Source organism: Procambarus clarkii, chromosome 46, assembly GCF_040958095.1.
Source record: "Procambarus clarkii isolate CNS0578487 chromosome 46, FALCON_Pclarkii_2.0, whole genome shotgun sequence".
NCBI classification, from domain to species: domain Eukaryota; kingdom Metazoa; phylum Arthropoda; class Malacostraca; order Decapoda; family Cambaridae; genus Procambarus; species Procambarus clarkii.
Window position 1 is genome coordinate 29,927,228 of NC_091195.1, and position 22,309 is coordinate 29,949,536.

At 42.8% G+C, this 22,309-nt stretch overlaps 1 protein-coding gene across 2 annotated transcripts in view; it reads right to left on the reverse strand.

Annotated features, from left to right (window-relative positions):
* LOC123770548 (methylthioribose-1-phosphate isomerase) overlaps positions 1 to 22,309 on the reverse strand; it is a 177,077-nt gene that overhangs the window by 130,921 nt on the left and 23,847 nt on the right. For both annotated transcript variants that reach the window (XM_069301891.1, XM_045762558.2), the window contains exon 3: positions 15,926 to 16,131. In XM_069301891.1, the coding sequence (XP_069157992.1) occupies positions 15,926 to 16,131 (206 nt within the window). The remainder of the gene's footprint in view (positions 1 to 15,925; positions 16,132 to 22,309) is intronic.

Sequence of the window (22,309 nt, forward strand, 5' to 3'; positions counted from 1 at the left end):
ATAACTCCCTATAATTGCGACCCTATTCTCATTAACTTATTAAGTAGAGTAATTACAAGGAAAAGAATTTTCCGTTTCTACTAAAATATGTTGCGCATGTGCGAGAGGGGGGGGAGACACGAAACATTCATGCGTGTGGACGACGTTATAGACAACGTGGCAGCCATCAGTCCAGGGAGAGGTGAAGCTTTCGTCAACTACATGATCGGCGAATCAATTAATTCAACAACAACTCAACGGTAAATTCATTGAAGTTGTTGATAATGATGACCGAAAAACAGGTCACTATCTACCCCATCACTCTGTAATGAAAGATTCAGTGACGACACCAATATGTATCGTTTTTAACTGTAGTGCCAAAGTGAAGGCAAATAGCGTGTCCTTAAATGAGTGTCTCCAAACGGGACCTAGCCTAACACAAAGGCTATACGACGTATTATTACAATTCCGTAATGGTATTTTTGCTTATACTGCTGATATCAGTAAAGCTTTCCTTAGAGTAGGCTACAAGAAGAGGATCGTGATTTTACCAAATTTCTCTGGATTAAGGATCCACTGGACCCTAACAGTGACGTCATTATACCTACAGGTTTGCCTTCGGTGCTATTCGGAGCGACCTCTTCACCGTTTCTACTTCCAGCAACGTTAGATACACATTTGAAGAAGTCAAATAGCCCTTATAAGGCAGAAATTAGTGACAACTTGTATGTATACAATTTCCAGGGAACAACTAATGACAAATTTAAATTGGTAGAAATTTACCATGAGGCTAATCATGAGTTGCTTGGAGCCAATATGCCACTGCAGTCATGGGCCTCAAACAATAAAACCAAACTAAATAAATTAGAAATGGTATCTATAGCTAAGGTACACCCTTACTACTAGGTGAACAGGGGCATTTGGTGATAGTAAATGCTCTCATCAGGCAGGGCTCATCACCTTCTCTCATATTTCATGTTCAGCAGTGTTTATTTACTTAATAACTACGGGTATAATATCTTGCTATTATAAAACTAATTCTAATATCATAAAAGACATATTTACTCAAAGTTTCAAGCAGAGAATGCATATATAACTAACACGAAGGACTTCTCTTCACGAGATTCAATTTTTATAATCTTTTGTTTAAGTTCCAAAATCTTAAAATTGATCCCAGTGTTATGTAGTAGAGACAAATTGAGTTATATCCAGTTTACGTAAAGCTACGAGTGGTCGAAACCACACTTAGATCCCGGGCCAAACTTACGAAGGTTTTCGACTTAGTGTAGCTACCTGAATACCGACGTAGCCGCCACGAAGGCGCTAAGAAGGAAAACATTCGTAGCCAAGAAGAAAAACCTTCCTAAGTACCTTCGTGAATCTGGCCCCAGAGACATATCTGAAGATAATGACTCTGAACCCCCTGTACATAAATTGTGGGATTTGAACACTTTAGGTATTGTCCATGAAAATCCTAGGCCAGATGATAAATGGACTTATCAGCAATACCTGGATACTGTTGTATATAAAGATAAACAGTTTTGGGTGAAGTTGACATGGAAGTTGAATCAACCACAGCTTCCAGTTAATTATTTTATGGAAGCATCCTAATTTAAATCTCAATTAATAAGGTTGCAGAAACAACCTGATAAATTAAATTTGTATCACGAATTGATACAACAGCAGCTCAATAGTAAATTTATAGAAGTAGTTGATAATGATAACCATAAAACAGGTCACTATTTACCACATCACGCTGTAGTGAAGAGAGTCATTGACGACACCAATAAGAATAGTCTTCAACTGCAGTGCCAAAATAAAGGCAGTCCGAGTGTCTTTGAATGAATGTCTACAAACTGGACCTAGCCTAACACAAAGGCTACAAGATGTACTAATACAATTCCGCTCTGGTATTTTCGCTCATACTGCGGATATCAGTAAAGCTTTCTTACGAGTAGGCTTGCAAGAAGAGGATTTTACCAAATTCCTCTGGGTCAAGGATCCACAGGATCCTAATAGTGACGTCATCACCTACCGGTTTGCTTCCGTGCTGTTTAGGGCAACCTCTTCACCGTTTCTTCTCCAAGCTTCATTGGATACACATTTTAAGAAGTCAAATAGTCCCTATAAAGCCGAAATCAGTAACAACCTGTACGTGGACAACTTCCATGGAAACGCTAATAATGAAATTGAATTGATAGAAATTTACCATGAGGCTAACCGTGAGTTACTAGGAGCCAATATCCCTCTACAATCATGGGCCTCTAATAACAAACAATTCAACCAAATGATCGAGAATGAGTTTCCCGACTATCAGGTACCTACAAAATTAAAGGTTCTGGGCAGGGAATGGAACACCATTACCAACGAGATGAATGTCAAGTCAGTACAAACAATTAATTCAACCCTTACCATGAGAAATTACTCTCGTATGTCAGTCAACCATTTGACCCTTTGGGCTTACTTAGCCCTATTTTAATAAGGTGCAAACTCCTCATGCAGGAATGCTGGCAGAAAAATATGGAATGGGATGATCCGTTGCCAACTGAGTTGCAAGATAAATGGCAAACACTCACAATGGATTTCAATCAATTAGGTGTTTTCAAATTTCCTTGTAATGCTTCAGGACAAAACTTACCCACCAATTTGCAAGTCTTTTGCGATGCCTCTGGTAAAGCGTACAGCGCTGCAGCCTACTTAGTCAATAATGCACAATCATTTTTACTCACATCAAAAGCAAGAGTTTCTCCAATCAAAAAGAGATCTTTACCTTAAATGGAGTTGACTGCATTGCTGGTGGGGAGTAAGATTGGCTCATTGCCTGACCAAGACACTCAATAATATTCACTTTGGTGAAATCGTAGTGTGGTCAGACAATGAGGCAGTCTTACAATGGGTAAGAAACAATAATAATAAAACTCCCTACGTCAGCAATCGTGTTAAGGAAATCCATGAATTATCTGCAGGATATAAACTTAGACATGTTCCTACCAAGGGACAATACATGCAGATTACTTTCAAGAGGTTTATCATTAAAACAGCTGATCAAGTCTTCGATGTGGTTTAATGGACCTTCATAGCTTGTTAGTGGTCAGTGGCCTAAACAGAAACCACAAGTCATAGTGACCAATATCACTACTCCCATGACAGACCCAGAATCTCATCAGCCCTTAGCTATTAACCCTCACAATTATTCCAACTTGAGTAAGTTACTAAGAGTAATGGCACATGTATTTGATTTTCTTGCTAAGATAGGAATCGGGCATAGATTTCCCAATCCTATCCTCTATTGGAGCAAACGTGCACAACAAGAGACATATTAGTCTCTTATATATTAAATATATATATTAAATTATATATATTTATTATATTAAAACTTAGTATTAAGTTTTAGTCTTTAATGTTTTTCCTGCCCGAAATGCTTTGCGTAATAGTGGCTTTAGGCATTGTATGTACCAGCTCTATCTATAAACCTAGCAATTTTTGTAAAAATCTCTTGTATGTATGTACCTTACCTGAATAAACATTTATTTATTTATTTATTTATTTATTTATTTATTTATATGGAAGTGAATATGAAAATCTTACAGACATAATTAACCAAGTCTCTAGGTATCTGGTATGATGCCAACACCTATAATATATTAAGGTGTGGAGGGACGTCTGCTTCATGCAGAAATTGATTTGGATACAAAAAATCCAATACTTCTACCACGTCACCATCTTATCATGAAACTTCTAGTTCTACACCACCATCAATATGGTACTTTGCATGGTGGAGTGTTAGACACTCACCGACCTAAGACAGAAATATTGGCTTCCCCAAAGTCGTCAAACTGTCAAATCACTTATTAAGTCTTGTGTAAACTGCAGGAGGTACGACGCTCGAGTGTGTCCTTACCCAGGACCTCCACCACTCCCTAAGGAGAGAGTAGTCCATCTTCGTCCCTTTGAGACCACTGGTGTCGATTATACAGGAGCCTTCTCACTGGCACTCCAGATAAGGTACCAGTGAAGGCATATATTTGCCTCTTCATGTGTGCAACCACACGAGGCGTACACTTAGAAGTGACTTCTGACATGAGTGCAGAGACCTTTATCCAAACCTTTCGTAGATTTGCTGCACGCAGATCCTGCCCCAAACTAATGATATCCGACAATGGATCAAATTTTGTGGCTGGAGAAGCCTGCCTACGAGAGATATGGAATCACCCAGAAGTGCAATTCTGTAATGCAAAAACGACAATGCCACTGGAAATTTATACCTCCCAGAGCCCCCTGGCAAGGTGGTTTCTACAAACGCATGGTGGGGACTGTCAAGAAATATTTCAGGAAGACCTGGCATCGACAGAAAATTAGTTTCCCTGAATTACAAACACTCGTCGTAGTAATTGAGGAGCGAGTCAACAACCACCCCTTGACTTACCTATCGGATGACTTCTCTCGGAGAGAACCCCTGAGTCCCTCACATTTAATCCATGGAAGCCTACTGAGCCCTCTGATACCTTTAGCAGAAGAGGATCCAGTCGACCCTTCGCATGTGACTAGGAGTGATTTAGTGGAAAGTTATCAACATCTTTCGAGGGTAGTCGAGAAGTGGAATGAGGTGTGGACTCGAGAGTACTTCACAGCTCTAAGGGAATACCACTACGGAGCTTCGAGCCCCTATAACAAAGTCCAATTCAAACCAGGAGATCTAGTGTTGATCGACAGTGATGGCCCCAGGTCAGAGTGGCCTATAGGCAAGATTGTCTCTGTTCACCCAGATCACCAAGGTGTCCTGAGAGTAGTACAGGTTTTGTGCCAAGGCACTACTACCCTAAAAACATTAGAAGTTGGTACCTCTGGAATTAGCTGAACGAGAGTGTTCTACAGAACCGACTTTACCTACAGTTTCCGAGGACAACAATTCTGATCCACCGAGCACCCGACTACTTAGAGCCGCTGCTGAACAATGCAAACGGAAACTACAACAATATTATATCTCTGACTAAGAGCAAATAATTTACCATACAATTTAAGGTAGTCATGATGATACCGTGCTGTGATGTCCAGTAACTAATCAGTTACAAGTCACAGTGACCCTGGACGTTTACCTCACTGTTGATTCTAAGTCTCCTTAACTTGAATGATTTAACCATTAATTTAATTTGTGTAGGCTACAGACTACACCATTATTATATCTAGAGAATATCTCCGAGTTTACAAGACTTTAAGACTTATGTACTAGCTCTATCTATAAATCCAACAACTTTTGTGTCTCACCTTGTATGTATGTACTTTACCTGAATAAGTATTTGTATAACCATTACACGTCATAGTGACATAAGTCACTGAGTACATTGTAGGCTTTAGTAGTTAGTAACTTTAGATGATTTAATAATTCAATGTTTCCGCATTTAACATACTTTCCCTAAGACGACTTAGTCTTATCTGTCTTTGACAGATTCGGGACATTTGTTATGTGCGTACTAACATACAAACTTTAGAAAAACTTTGGAATAGGTACGTCAGCACATAACACTGAACTGCGACCCGAGGATTCCCCCCACCCCCTCCCCGGAGTTATGTTGGAAAGTTTCAACACTAATACATCCTTATTGTATCATAATACATCACCATTGTATACTAGGCATAGTGTATACTAATCCTACTTATTGTAGTATTAACATAAGTTAATATTTTCTTATCTGCACATCAAATTCTTCCCACATAAAGGGAAGTATTGTGTTAGATAATATCCAGCAGAGACATAATTATTGTCAACATGCCAGAGACTTGAATAATATTCTCGCCCTTTGTCAGTACAGTATTCTTTACAAGAATTAATACCCGATAATATAACTAGTGATCTAATAACAATGAGTTATCAACTAAAAGATCACTATATAACAGTTATCTTAAACTAACATGGAGGAAACATAAATTCTCTCCATTTCTCGTTTAATAAGAACACTGTTCATATTTATTATTATTCAACGAGAATTTAAACAATATATAACTCCCTATAATTGCGACCCTATTCTCATTAACTTATTAAGTAGAGTAATTACAAGGAAAAGAATTTTCCGTTTCTACTAAAATATGTTGCGCATGCACGAGAGAGGGGTTGAGGGAGGGGGAGAGAGACACGAAACATTCACGTGAGTGGACAACGCTATAAACAACGTGGCAGCCATAAGTCCAGGGAGAGGTGAAGCTTTCGTCAACTACACGATCGGCCCTTGCTATTAATCGGCCCTGGAGTGTGCAATTACTCCATTAGCGATCCAAGGATTGCATCGGTGGACCACCAGCAGGTTAAGTGGTCTAGTTTTCGTATTAGAGCTCTAATTATGTAAACTTTACCCTTAGTCCATCGTTACAACGTGATCCCTCCCGAAACAACAAGTTCAGTGGCACCTCAATTAACGAGTTTAATCCGTTCTGGCACCAAGCTCGTTATGTGGAAAACTCGTCTTACGAAACAAATTTCCCCATTTAAAATAATGGAAATAAATTTAATTCGTTCCACTCCCAAAAACATCCATACTTGTATGACATTTTATATTGTAAATATAATACAGTGGAACCTCTATTAACAAGTTTAATCCGTTCTGGCACCGAGCTCGTTACCTGGAAAACTCGTCTTTGGAAACAAATTTCCCCATTTAAAATAAAGGAAATAAATTTAATCCGTTCCACTCCCAAAAACATCCATACTTGTATGACATTTTTTAATGTCAATATAATACTGCACATGTAATTATAAATGTTTTGTTGTACTGTTTTAACATTTACTTTACCTTATGAAGAGTCGTTGCTGGCTTGAGGAAGACGATGGGGAGGTGGGAAGGAGGAGAGGGGTTATGGTGTGGAAGGAGAATCCACCTCTGAGTCAGGCGGGCTCTCTCTTCTTGGGATTTTCACCCCACTGGGACCGGGTTGTGGTTCACTATCACTGGCTCTTCGTTCCTCTACTTTTGGAAAGAACTTTTCTATTGACAATTGCTTTTGTCTTTGTTTTAGGATGTCCCTAAAACGAGACAGTAAATTGTCATTAAACATGTTCACACATCGGGTTGTCACTGCTTGATCAGGGTGATGTTTTTCTAAGAATGCGGTCACCTTTTCAAACATTCCTAACACTTTCCTGATCTCACTTGAAGAGGCAGCAGCATCCTCCCGTACCTCCTCCTCCCCTGATGAGAACTCTTGTGCCTCCTCTTGATTAATCTCCTTCTGAAGTTCCAGGAGTTCCTCAGTGGTCAGTTCCTCACTGTGCTCCTCTACTAACTCCTGCACATCAGCAGCATCCAACTCCAGACCCAAAGTTTGCCCCAGAGCAACAATATCATCCACTAGATGCACTTCCGGGTCTTCCACAGGTGCAGGTGCAGATGCAGATGCAGGTGCAGGACCGAAACCTTCAAAGTCTCGCTCAGGGACACCCTCAGGCCACAGGTTACGCCATGCAGAGTTAAGGGTCCTCCTTGTCACTCCTTCCCAGGCCTTATCGATCAAACGTAAGGCACCCAGGATATTGAAGTGGTTCTTCCAGAATACTTTGAGGGTCAGCCCTGTATTGTCGGTCACATCAACACACCTCTCCAACAAGGCCTTCATGTAGAGTTTCTTAAAGTTTGCAATGATTTTCTGGTCCAAAGGTTGGAAGAGTGGAGTGGCATTGGGAGGAAGGAACTTGATGGTGATGAACTGATTTTCAGGATACAATTCATCTCGCATCTGTGGAGGATGTGCAGGAGCATTATCAAGCACAAGCAAGGCCTTGAGTGGCAACTGTTTCTCTTCAAGATATTTCCTCACTGAGGGGCCAAAAACATCATTGATCCATTCAGTGAAGAATATCCGCGTGACCCAGGATTTCTTATTGGACCTCCACATCACATTCAGTCGCGCCTTATACACTTTACATGCCTTGAACACGCGTGGATTTTCTGAGTGGTAGACTAGCAGCGGCTTGACCTTGCAATCGCCACTTGCATTGGCGCAGAGGACGAGAGTAAGCCGATCCTTCATCGGTTTGTGGCCAGGCAAAGATTGTTCCTCCTGTGTGATGTAGGTCCTCTTCGTCATTTTCTTCCAAAACAGGCCAGTCTCGTCACAATTAAAAACTTGTTGGGGCAAGAACTCCTTTTCAGCAACAAATTCCTGGAACTCTGGTATAAATTTCTCAGCAGCAGCTTTATCAGAGCTGGCAGCCTCCCCATGTCGCACAACACTGTGGATACCGCTTCTCTTCCTAAATTTCTCAAACCATCCACGGCTTGCCTTAAATATCTCCTCCTCTTCAGATGACGCACCTGGTGTCTTCCTGACGAGGTCCACATACAACTTCTTGGCCTTTGCACAGACAAGAGCTTCAGAGACACTATCGCCATGCAATTGCCTTTCATTCATCCAGACTAGCAGTAGCTTTTCAACCTCTTCTAGGATTTGTGGACGTTTCTTGTTAACCTTGGTAACTCCTTTAGCCACCTCAAGCGTCTTAAATTGTTCCTTCCTCTTCAGAATGGTACAAATCGTTGATGAGGTCCTGCCATACTCCCTGACGAGATCAACCACACGCACACCACGCTCGTGCTTTGCTATTATTTCCTTCTTCACTTCCACAGTAATTGTCGCTTTCTTCCCCTTGCCAACACTGTCTTTAGCAACCAGCTTCTTTGGCGACATCGTGCGTTACAAATTGCAGTCACCAAACCACAAAAAAACAGAGAAAAGCGCAAATAAATCCAGAGGGATGCTTGTTGTGTGAGATATAACAACAACACTGGCGTCGGAGGCGTCCGAGAATTTGCGAGAACCCGCGAGACGCTAGGAAGTGCCATGTGGTTTCACTCGTTAATAGAGGCAAGCTCGTCAATAGAGACAAATTTGCTGCGAGTGGCTTGCTCGTTACTGGAAAAACTCGTTAATAGAGTCACTCGTTAACAGAGGTTCCACTGTACTGCACATGTAATTATAAATGTTTTGTTGAACTGTTTTCATGTTTACTTCACCTTATGAAGAGTCGTTGCTGGCTTGAGGGAGACAATGGGGAAGGTGGGAAGGAGGAGAGGGGTTATGGTGTGGAAGGAGAATCCACCTCTGAGTCAGACGGGCTCTCTCTTGGGAATTTCACCCCACTGGGACTGGGGTCGTAGTTCACTATCATTGGCTCTTCTTTTCTCTACTTTTGTAAAGAACGTATCTATTGACAATTGCTTTTGTCTTTGTTTTAGGATGTTCCTAAAACACGATAGCAAATTGTCATTAAACATGTTCACACACCGGGTTGTTACTGCTTTATCAGGGTGATGCGTTTTCAAGAATGCGGTCACCATTTCAAACAATCCCAACACTTTCCTGATCTCACTGGAAGAGGCAGCATCCTCCCTTACCTCCTCATCCCCTTACTAATGGTGCAAATTGTTGATGAGGACCTGCCATACTCCCTTGTGAGATCAATCACACAGACACCATGCTCATGCTTTGCTATAATTTCCTTCTTCATATCCACAGTAATTGTGTCTTTCTTCCTCTTGACAACACTATCTATAGCAAGCAGCTTCTTTGGCGACATCATGCATTACAAATTGTAGTCACAAAACCACAAAAAAAACATAAAAAAGCGCAAATAAATGCAGAGGGATCCTAGTCGTGTGCGATACAACAACACTGGCGTCGGAGGTGTCTGAGAATTTGCGAGAACCCACGAGACACTAGGAAGCACTATGTGATTTTGTTCGTTAATAGAGGTGAAGCTTGTCAATAGATTCAAATGTGTTGCGAGTGGCTTGCTCGTTACTCGAAATGCTCATAGAGCCGCTCATTAATCGAAGTGCCACTGTACGTCCCCAGGGAAATTAATTTGTCCCTTCCATTGAATCGTAATGATATAATTTAACTTGTGTAGACAATTTTTACACCATAATGGGTTTTCAGCGTGTGTTGAAGCAGCCGGGAGTGAAACAATTTCCCACACTACGCTATTGGGTCACGTGTTCCAGCAAGTTCTAGATGACGCCATCTCAACACCACGCTTCCGTTCACTGTCACAGCTAAGCAGCTGAGATTATTTTAATTTAGTTATTACTTACTTAGGAATAGTTGAAACCTAATAATATTTTGAAACTATATTTAATTTATGTGAGCTAGGAAGTCAAGCATAATTTCTATAGCCTCATGAACTTTAGATAGGAACAATTCTCTTATCTAACCACTAATTTAATATGTTCTTGTTACTAACCAAATTATCAAATGTTTATACCATTTATATATCTTAGTAAGATTTGTTAATTTTATTTGAGGAAGAACCAGCCTTGAGGAAGAACCAGCCTCGATGAAGAATACTAGGAATAACTCAACTTCTAGTATTAACCCCCAATTGTGAAGTTTGGGAAAGTTCAACTCTTGAATATTAATATATTTTACAGTCCATTAATATTCAATAAATAATTCTTAATGATTACATTATCCACAGGCACTGGTATTTCAGTCCTTTTCTATTGCTTATTTATCTGTTTCCCTTTTCAGTAAAAATAATGTGGTCCTTTGAGTAATTCGAATCAATCAATTAAATATCAATACAGTATATTGAGAGCTAGCTTTCCTTCACGACGACGGTCCTGAAACAGCCGAGAGAGAAAGGACAAAATAACCTTAACAGAAAGCAAGGTATAATGACGAAGGGACAAAAAAAACGGAAGGACCACCAGGAAATTTCATACTGCCGCTGAGACGAAGTCCACAGGTAGGACACCATCAAAGAAGCCACTCGATCACCATGCAGATGATGATAAACCCGAGTCAAAAAAAAAAAAAAACGCGAAGACTCGAGGAGAAGAGCGAACCAGTCTCGTAACGGACCAGACCGATCTGTTGAAAGAGGCAGAGCCGCGGAAAAACCTCCGGGTTCGGACACCGAGCAAGCAGCACCTGAAACCAAGGCTGGGCCGGCCACCATGGGACCAAAAGAACTACTCTCCCTTGGAAGGTCTCTAAGCAAGCTAGGGCCTGAAGCAATAGCTGAACTGGGGGAAAGAGGTACAGGAACCCCGCACCTCAACCAGTCCTGCCGGAAGGCGTTGATCTTGACGGCCTCACAGACGGGGAAGGGTGCCACATACAGTGCTTCCTCAGTCTAACGAACCCCGCTCTATCGAATTCCCGGAAGAGCCGAATAAATTGAATTCGGTACCAAATGTTCAGTGGAACATACAAATGTTCGATTAAGTGAGGAATGTTCGTCCAAGCGGTCACCGAGGCCGAGCGTCGGAGCTGGCTGTCACCAACTATGATTCGCCAGAGTGTAAACAGTTATACATGTACAGTATAGTGTTTTATTATCCTTAGCCATTGTTTCTTGGGAGAAATGGTGATAAAATGGTGTCAGGAGGGTATTGGTGAGAGAGTTGTTGTCAGGAGGCAAATGGTGTCAGGGGCAGGTGGTGTAAGTTACGTATTCTCATGGGAGGCAGGTTGTCAGCCAGGCAGCTGACAACCAGCTGAAATGGTGATAAAATGGTGTCAGGAGGGCATTGGTGAGAGAGTTGTTGTCAGGAGGTAAATGGTGTCAGGGGCAGGTGGTGTAAGTTACGTATTCTCATGGGAGGCAGGTTGTCAGCCAGGCAGCTGACAACCAGCTGAAATGGTGATAAAGTGGTGTCAGGAGGGCATTGGTGCATGTGAGAGAGTTGTTGTCAGGAGGCAAATGGTGTCAGGGGCAGGTGGTGTAAGTTACGTATTCTCATGGGAGGCAGGTTGTCAGCCAGGCAGCTGACAACCAGCTGAAATGGTGATAAAGTGGTGTCAGGAGGGCATTGGTGAGAGAGTTGTTGTCAGGAGGCAAATGGTGTCAGGGGCAGGTGGTGTAAGTTACGTATTCTCATGGGAGGCAGGTTGTCAGCCAGGCAGCTGACAACCAGCTGAAATGGTGATAAAATGGTGTCAGGAGGGCATTGGTGAGAGTTGTTGTCAGGAGGCAAATGGTGTCAGTTGTTAGGGGTTTTTGTTAGGGGGCAGGTGTTGTCAGTGGTAGAAGTTGTCAAGGGAGGCTGGAGTAATGCTGTACAGGTACAGTAGTGGTGTCAGTAAAGGCTGTAGAGGCAGGCACCACATGTGACTGGCGGCTCCTAGCTCCCTCTCCAGCCCCCCCCCCCCCACCCTCCTTCCTGCACCTGACCACCAGAGACCAGCCACTACTCCTCTCCTCTCTCGTCGTCAGATGCCAAGAGTCAATTTAATAATAATTATCGCATTATCTACACTGAGAATAGCCTTTTTATTAGAAAAATGTCATATTGGCGCAATAATAATGGTGAAAATTGTGATATATACAGTATATATTTTAAAGTTCCAACACATTTCCTTTTCACTGAATTTTTAATAAAATTGGGGTGTAGATAACAGTTGGCTTTGTGTGGCCGGCAGGTCGCTCCTTGAGCCATTGGGGGGGGGAGGGGGGGTTTGTTTCCTGGATCTCTCCCTCCCTCCCTCCTCTAACAGCCTACGTACTGTATTGTAATACATTAGGTTTTATGTAATACAGTACTGTACTGTATAAAATGAATAAAACTTCAAAACAGACAATATTTTATTAATTATAACAACAAACAATATTATTTGAAAACAATTTGTAAGCCTATTTAGATTAAATTTTGAGTAGGCCAATAAAACAAGCACAGGTCGTGTAAACGTTAGGCCTTGGTGAGGTGGCTGGCACCATTTGTCTCCCCTCCTCTCAGTGTGAAAACGTGTTGCTCGCGCGTGAAGGATAATTTTGAACAATTTTTATCGTTTGAACTCTTATACTCTGTCAAGATGTCTCAGAGCAGCATTTGTGGTGTTCAAGATTTAAAACGAAAGAGAAAATATTTGTCAATTGATCAGAAAATTGATTTAATAGAGAAAGCAGAGCGTGGATACTCAGTCACCCGTCTCGCCCAAGAATTCAACATCGGTAAAGCTACAGTTTGTGATATAAAAAAGCAGAAGGATAATATTAGGAAATTCGTTGCTCAAAGTCAAACTCATGCAATAGGCAACAGGAAAACATTGAAGCCTGCTAAATATACGGATTTGGACTCTGCTGTATTCAAATGGTTTACACAGCATCGTGCGAAAGGAATTGCTGTTTCAGTTGATTCTATTAGAAATGCAGCTGAAAGACTTGCTGAAAAGTTAAACATTGACAATTTCAAGGCTAGCACTGGATGGGTATGTCGATTTAAAGAGAGGCATGGCATCATTAACAAGAAAATTTGTGGCGAAGCCTTAAGTGCAGATGTAGGAAGTGTTAATGCATTTAAATATAAACTTTCTCAGCACATGGTATCTAATAATCTAAGCTGGTTTCAAGTGTACAATGCAGATGAAACAGGCTTTAACTGGAAATGCCTTCAAAGAAATACTTTGGCCTCTAGGCTTGAGGAGAGTATTCCTGGTCGCAAGGTAAGCAAGGAAAGAATTTCAGCATTATTGTGCGGTAATGCAGATGGCAGTCACCGAACAAAGTGCGCAATTGTTGGGAAATCTGCCAACCCCAGAGCATTGAAAAACTGCATGAACAGATTACCTGTCGTTTACTACAACACCAAAAATGCCTGGTTCACACAGATTATTTTTGAAGACTGGTTCCAGAATCACTTTTGTAAAGAAGTAAGAAAGCATCAGATCAATGAGCGTGGCATTCGTCCTGCTGATGTAAAGGCAATGCTGTTGGTTGATAATGCCCCAGCTCACCCCATTGCTAAATTAACATCGCCTGATGGTAAAATAACATGTATGGCTTTACCACCAAATACTACATCTTTAATACAGCCCATGGATCAGGGGGTTATCTATGCTCTCAAACGGCTTTATAAGAGAGCTATGAATGTAGAAATAATGGAAGTTCTGCTCTCTCAGGAAGACGAGAGGCTTAATAAGGATACAAGAGCTAGTAGAACACTAGAAAACTTCAAGAAATATTCAATTAAAGACGCTATTTACATCTGGGCCAAACAATGGAACGAGTTGAAGGTCACCACATTAAAGAACGCATGGAATAAAATTCTGAGTCCGGTATCTGGTGAGAATGAAGACGAAGATGACTATGATTTTGAGGGCTTTGATAATGCGATTTTTGAGACATTAAGAGATGCTGGCGAGGAAGATTTGCAACTTTCTGATGTGACTGAGTGGTTAGATAATGATGCTGATGATCCAGGTTATGGTGAATTAACTGATGATGAGATTATTCAGTGTGTTACTGGTAATGGTGATGAGGATGCGGAAGAGGAGGAAGATACCTGTAGCATGTTACCTATTCCATATGCTGCATCATTGCAAAACCTTAATCAGCTGCTTGATATGGTTGCTGTAACTGATGATGAAGACGTGGCAGATTATTATCTACACCTAAGGGGATTGAAAGATATTATAATGAAGAAGCTCATAATGAAGAAACAAACTAAGATTCAAAAGTTTTTGGTACAGCTTAACAGTAGGCCTACAGGACCAGCACCCAGCACTAGCAAGGACTCACCTGAGGATGCCCAGGCAACTGGACCAGCACCTAGCACTAGCATGGACTTACCTGAGGATGCCCAGGATACTGTACCAGCACCTAGCACTAGCATGGACTCGCCTGAGGATGCCCAGGATACTGGACCAGCACCTAGCACCAGCAAGGACTTACCTGAGGATGCCCAGGCAACTGGACCAGCACCCAGCACTAGCCATAACTTACCTGGGAGTGCCAATTGAGCTGTACAACACAGTTCTAATGACATAAATGTACAAAGTGTAAAAAGTGTAGTTTAAGTGATACAGTACAGTATACGTTTACTTAAGTACTGTAGTGTGATTCTAGTGGTTTGTACTTTATGTACAGACTGTAGTGTATAATGTACATTTGTTAGAAAAGTTACTGTTCATTAATGAATTTATATTCATATCATATCTGGCACTCTCAGGGTATTGAGGCTAAAAGTCTGCACTACACAACTCAACTGTTAAGGTAAGTACAGTAAAACACAGAAACAATTTATTGCTAGATTTATAAACTAGATTTTAGATTTAGAAAGATTACATAAATTAAGGTTAATTTTTTTTTTTTTTTTTTTTTTTTTTTTTTTTTTTTTTTTTTTTTTGGGGGGGGGGGGGTCGGAGGGGGTTTTTTGGGGCCGGACGGATGGAACGAATTCCGCACTGGAACGAATCGGCCTCGCCCCATATAGTTCGTTCAAGTGAGGACACACTGTATACCGGAAGACACCGACTACGCCAACGTGAAGAGGTCCACTTCCGGGCGCCCGAATGTCTGGCAGAGCCAACTTAACGAGTCAGCATCAACCATCCATTGTGTGGACAGGGAAATGAACTGGGACAGGCCGTCCGCCAAGATGTTGGAACCCCCCCCCCACCCCCGGACATGAACCGTGAGGAGAGCCAAACTCCGAGAATTCAGCAGACAAGTCACCCGCAGCGCCCAGCCCCAAAGAGCCAAGGACCTCATCGAATCCCCTCGGTTCAGGCAATGAACCATTGAGGAGCAGTCCGAATGGAGCCGTATTGTCGATCCGGATCCAAACTAATAGTCTAATACACACATATCAGCCCAGTATAGATCTGGTGAGCCGGGGGGGGGGGGGGGGGGGCTCTCCACATAAAATATATTTGCAGGAGGCCCTGCCACACTGCTCGGCTGGAATACACCACTGATAGTGTGGTGTGTTCACTCTCTCAGCGAGTTAATATTGCCAGAGTTCCAACTCATACCATTACGGCCAAATTATGTCACATACAAAATTTTGTTTAGTTCCTATTATCATATCATTTTAACAATATAAGATGAAACAAATTTTGAGGAATAATTTTTTTCTGTGCACCAGGGGCTTCTCATATTTTATAGTGGCACAGTACAGTGGTTAGAGCCTATAAAGCATGTGGAACCAAACAAAATTATATTTTAAGAGCTTACCCAAGCGTCCCTGCTCATGAATGGAGCGAATAACCCCAAGCGCCGTGCCGTAGCCAGCAGTGGCCAGCGAGCCAGTGTTGCAGTGGGTGAGAAGCTGTACATTCTTGTCTCCAGCAGCCTTTAATATGGAGTCGGCACCAAACCAACCAATCTTTTTGTTGGTGTTTACATCATCTTCTAACATCTTCTGGCACCAATTAGTTACCCTGAAAAATACAAATAATGCTTTAATAAAATTGAAGAAATTTCTGTGGAGAGCCCCTTTGGCTACCCAGAGCTATACTGGACTGATGTGCATATATTAGACCGTGGCCTCAGTCAATCAATGGAGTTCTAGGTCTACCGGGGACCAGTGCCAGAACCTGGCCCCCTCAGATGAGGCACGAGGAACAATGGCCTATAGACACCCGTGTGTAATTAGAAGTAGTCTATGTCTGGCACCAGGTCAGGCACCCAGAAAGGTAGGAATTCCAATACAAACTACAGCTGGTTAATTAAAAAACTGCAAACCGAAGCCGAACTAGCGAACAGAACTTCTAAATCAAAAACAAGCAAACAAGCACGATGCCACTGGCTAGCCAACCCCAGTTCACTAGGCTATTGTGCTGGTGGCAGTTGATCAACTCTGGCTCCATCCTTTGAGCAGTGCTGCATACTAGTGGTGATGGTGGTGTGCGAGCCAGAAGTAACACAGAGTACTGGCGGCTGCATGGACCTAGGGCCAGCATTTCCTAGGTGCCCTGTAAGTCCTGCCCTTGCGATTTAGGGTTACCTTCCCTTGAACCATTTGGGAGACTACCTCTGCGTGGTTCTGCTGCTGCTTAGTGATTGCCGCCTTTGGGATTCAGCTCGGGAGGTTCTTACTCCTGTTTGACCTTGGGTAGGAGGTAGTATTGTCGCTGGCTGGGGTGCAAGGTACTGTGCAACTTCTGATATATGCATAGTGACAGGTTCTGTACCCATGGGGATGTTGTGCTTTTGTGGGGTTTCTCTTTTGTTTTGTTTTGCCTGGTGGGGGTCTGCCTGGTGTGGCTGTAGAACGACTTGTATGATTTTGGTGGCCCTCTGCTTGGTCCCCGTGCTTGCAGACGTCGCAGGGGTTAAACTTTTAGTTTGTTTGCTTGGTAGCTCTGGGTTAACCAGTTAACAGTATCTTGCCTGAGCTTCCCTTAGCAGTCAGCCTAAGGGCCCCTGGAAACCCCATTGGGGCTCATTAGTCCGATGGAGGAGACCGAGTCCCCCACCTCGCTTAGTGGGAGTTTGAAGGTTACTCTGTCCCCCTGATCTCAGGGTGACATTCACCGTCTTTGCCTCCACCAGCTGTCTGTTGAGTCAATAACATCTTTGACCTGGAGTCCTGCGAGTGGTGTTCCTTGCTTGTGCTTCAATTCATCCAGTCCATTGATGTTGATATTTGGGTGCAGGCAGCTTCAGCGTTGCATGCACAGTTCATGTTGCTGCAACGAGCTCGGATGGTTGCCTCTCCAGAAGCCCCGCAGCTGCCCCGCTTTGATTATAGAGACCCGGACTTGGGGGGTGTTATTCGCCTCGACTTTGGTTTCGTCCGCGCCTCCTTGTCCTTCCCCTACTGTGGTCCCTCCTATTCCCCTCTTTGCCCCCCCCCCCTGGTCCCGGATCCCAAATGTCTGAGCGTTTCAGAGTCGGGGCATGGCTTTCTTGGTGGTGAGACTCAGGCGGTTTCAGGGACTGCCCCCCTTTCAGTTTGGCGGCAGAGGCATTCGAGCCTGTTCTTCCTGCCAGGGCTTTTGGGTCGGGCCAGCGGGCCCCCGTCATCCCTGCTTTTCCAGTGGATTCTGCTTTTTCTCCAGAGGCAGAGGGTTTGAAGGATAACTCAGCCCTGGATCATGGAGGATCATGAAACATGGAGGATCCTGGGGCTGAGGAGGAGTTGACTTGTGGCCTTGGCCCCATTTGACCTTGCTTGGGTGTTGGTACCCTCGGCACGAGGCTTGTTAATACAGGGGGAGGGGGTTTTACTACCCCCCCCCCTGTATGGGTTTGATATGAGCTCGACTCCTCCCCCTGGTTGATACCTGGTTGATGGGGTTCTGGGAGTTCTTCTACTCCCCAAGCCCGGCCCGAGGCCAGGCTTGACTTGTGAGAGTTTGGTCCACCAGGCTGTTGCTTGGAGCGGCCCGCAGGCCCACATACCCACCACAACCCAGTTGGTCCGGCACTCCTTGGAGGAATAAATCTAGTTTCCTCTTGAAGATGTCCACGGTTGTTCCGGCAATATTTCTTATGCTTGCTGGGAGGACGTTGAACAACCGCGGACCTCTGATGTTTATACAGTGTTCTCTGATTGTGCCTATGGCACCTCTGCTCTTCACTGGTTCTATTCTGCATTTTCTTCCATATCGTTCACTCCTGTACGTTGTTATTTTACTGTGTAGATTTGGTACTTGGCCCTCCAGTATCTTCCAGGTGTATATTATTTGATATCTCTCTCGTCTTCTTTCTAGTGAGTACATTTGGAGGGCTTTGAGACGATCCCAATAATTTAGGTGCTTTATTGCGTCTATGCGTGCCGTATATGTTCTCTGTATTCCCTCTATTTCAGCAATATCTCCTGCTCTGAAGGGGGAAGTGAGTACTGAGTAGTACTCAAGACGGGACAACACAAGTGACTTGAAGAGTACAATTATTGTGATGGGATCCCTGGATTTGAAAGTTCTCGTAATCCATCCTATCATTTTTCTGGCTGTCGCAATATTTGCTTGGTTATGCTCCTTAAACGTTAGGTCATCAGACATTATTATTCCCAAATCCTTTATATGCTGTTTTCCTACTATGGGTACATTTGATTGTGTTTGTATTCTGTATTAGGTTTAAGGTCCTCATTTTTACCGTACCTGAGTACCTGGAATTTATCACTGTTAAACATCATGTTATTTTCTGATGCCCAGTCGAAAACTTTATTAACACTTTCAGCCTCCCGGCGAAGGTAAAAAAAAAAAGCAGTATGTGCTCACGGCGTTTTGCCGCGTAAGCGTAAAAACAAAAATGTGTATACTCTTTTTACTCTCCTGACCTTAGTTCTCGAGCTACGTATTTCATTTTGGTACCAACGTGTTCGCAATAAAATTCTCTAGAAGAACATCAGTAAAAAAAAGTCACGAAACGTATAGGGATACCAGCACCAAATAAATAACTACAAAGATGACTCGCCGTGAGCGCCCAACAGCAACAAAATGTTTTTACTCTTGGGATTGTTATCACCTCCACACTTGTCCTACAGCGTTAATTTTGGTATCAATGGACTCGCAATGAAATTCCCAACACAGTGATATGAATATAAACGTAGAATAATGATTGCGGCCCACCCGCAAGAGTGTGGGAAGTGGTGGAACTGTTACCCGGTATCGGTGACGGGACGACACACGGCGCTTTGAAAGTTTATACTTATTTCACTCTCATGACATTATTATTCTATGTACGTCATTCATTTTTGTGTCAATGTGTTCGCAATAGAATGTTTTATGAGCCCGTAGGTAAAAAAGATCAACAAAGCGTAAGATAGAATAGCGCCAAATGTAAAACAACGCTGGAACATATCAGTGAGAGTCACACACGAAATGTTTTTACTTTTGTTATGTTTGTGAACCTTTCATGAACTTATTGTACCATGCAGCCTATTGGTGAGAAAGAGAGCCTCATGGCGCGCAGTTTGAAACAAACCCAAAGTAAATCGGATAAAAATTGAATTTTATACAAATATTTTAAAAGAGGACATAAATTTATGTCCACCATGCGGGAGCGGGTAGGCGAAACAGGACGCCGGGAGGAGTCCTCATCCGCAGAAAGTGTTAATATCAGCTTGAAGTTTTTCAATGTCTTCAGCCAAGGTAATTTTCATACTGATTTTTGTGTCATCTGCAAAGGATGATACGAAGCTGTGACTTGTATTTTTGTCTATATCTGATATGAGAATAAGGAAAAGCAGCGGTGCAAGGACTGTACCCTGAGGTACAGAGCTTTTAACTGCACTTGGACTAGATTTTATATGGTTGACCGTTACTCGCTGAGTCCTGTTTAACTGAAAACTGAGTATCCAGCGTCCTACTTTACCGGTTATTCCCATTGACTTCATTTTGTGTGCTATCACGCCATGGTCACATTTATCGAAAGCCTTTGCGAAGTCCGTGTATATCACATCAGCATTCTGTTTTTCTTCTAATGCCTCAGTGACTTTGTCTTAGTGCTCAAGTAGCTGTGAGAGGCACGATCTTACCGCTCGAAATCCATGTTGGCGTGGGTTGTGAAGGTCATTGGTCTCCATGAAATTGGTGACCTGACTCCTAATCACTCTCTCAAATACTTTTATGATGTGCGATGTTAGTGCAACTGGTCTATAATTCTTTGCCAATGCTTTGCTCCCTCCCTTGTGTAGAGGGGCTATGTCTGCTACTTTAAGTGCATCTGGTATCTCCCCCGTGTCCAAGCTCTTCCTCCACACTATACTGAGTGCCTGTGCTACCGGCACTTTGCATTTCTTTATAAATATTGAATTCCATGAGTCTGGACCTGGGGCCGAGTGCATGGGCATGTTTTCAATTTCTCTTTCAAAATTTAGTGCACTCGTGTTGATATCAGTTATATTTACAGGGGTTTGAATATCCCGCATAAAGAAATTGTCTGGATCTTCCACTTTCATGTTGTTTATTGGAGTGCTAAAGATGTCCTCATGCTGCTTTTTTAGGATTTCACTAATTTCTTTGTCATCCTCCGTGTATGAACCTTCACTTGTACGAATAGGTCCAATACTGGCAGTGGTTTTTGCTTTTGATTTCGCATATGAGAAGAAATATTTTGGATTTTTCTTTATTTCCTTTTATTTCCCCGAGTTCAATTCCGGGTTCCCTTGGGTACCTCAGTTAACTCCTTTTAAGGTTTTCGGCCTCCTGCAACCCGCCGAGGGAGGTGCGGGATGCCCTTGCGGCTTACCTCCTGCGAGACCCGGATTACGCCTCGATAATGAATGAGTTTCGCTCCTCTTTCATTAATTACTGGGTGCATTACAAAATGCCAGAGTCTTCCTGGCCTAGCAGACTGTCCTTTCTTTACGTTGGGGGCGTGGCATGCATTCTGTTGGACCCGCAAGCTTGAGTGGTGGGAGTTGACTATGGTCGTTCAGGTTTTCCTTAGGGGCGAGTTTGAGCACCTCAATGCGTGCTTGTTCAACCCCGTGCTTCCTAATGATATCGGTCAGGTGCAGCCTTCACGTGCAGATTCCCTCCTTTTCGGCATCCCTGGAGGCCGAGGATTTGGGTGCCCGTGGGCATTTGGCTTCTTGCACTTGCCTTGCCTGAAACTAAACCTCGTAGAGGCAAAACGTCCAAAAGACATCTGCAATCAGGATGATAAACTAACTGATCATAAATGCATATAATCCACCTGCCAAACAACACATGGACAAAGGAGGAGCTAGATAGTAAACGAGAGGGTCTTATAACAATAATGAGAGAAATTATAGCGACAGCTGATAAAGATAGATCACAACTGTTGGTAGTCGGCGACTTCAACTTGAAATCCATAGACTGGGAGGCATATGTAGCAAGAGCAGAGGATTTTTGGACTTGTAGATTCATAAACCTCATCCTGGAAACATTCATGTTTCAACATGTTAAACAAGCTACGAGGAAGAGGGAAGGGGGATGTTCCCTCTGTGCTGGATTTGATATTTACCAGGAAAGACGAAGAGATATTTGACATTCAGTACCTTCCTCCCTTGGGTAAAAGTGACCATGTCTTTTAGGGAATAAAGTATGCAAAGCGTTATTATCTGGAAGAAAACGAGGTTGAAGCAGTTTTAAAACCTGATTTCAGGAGAGGTCATTATGGGGAACTCAGACATTTCTTAAAGGAATTTGATTGGAAAGACTTGCTGCTAGGACAAAGTAAATAAGATGTCTTCACAGTCTCCGTGGTGTAGTGGTAAGACACTCACCTGGCGTTCCGCGAGCGCTATGTCATGGGTTCGTATCCTGGCCGGGGAGGATTTACTGGGCGCAATTCCTTAACTGTAGCCTCTGTTTAACGCAACAGTAAAATGTGTACTTGGATGAAAAAACGATTCTTCGCGGCAGGGGATCGTATTCCAGGGACCATAGGATTAAGGACTTGCCCGAAACGCTACGCGTACTAGTGGCTGTACAAGAATGTAACAACTCTTGTATATATCTCAAAATGTATGTCAAGTTTTGTGAAATATATGATAAAGGCACAACAAAATTTATACCAAAGTAGAGATGCAAAACTAGGAAACAGGATTGGTTCAACAGAAATTGCAAGAGGGCCAGAGACCAAAAGACACAAAAATGGAATCAATATAGGAAGAGGCCAAACCCCCAAACATGCCAGCGA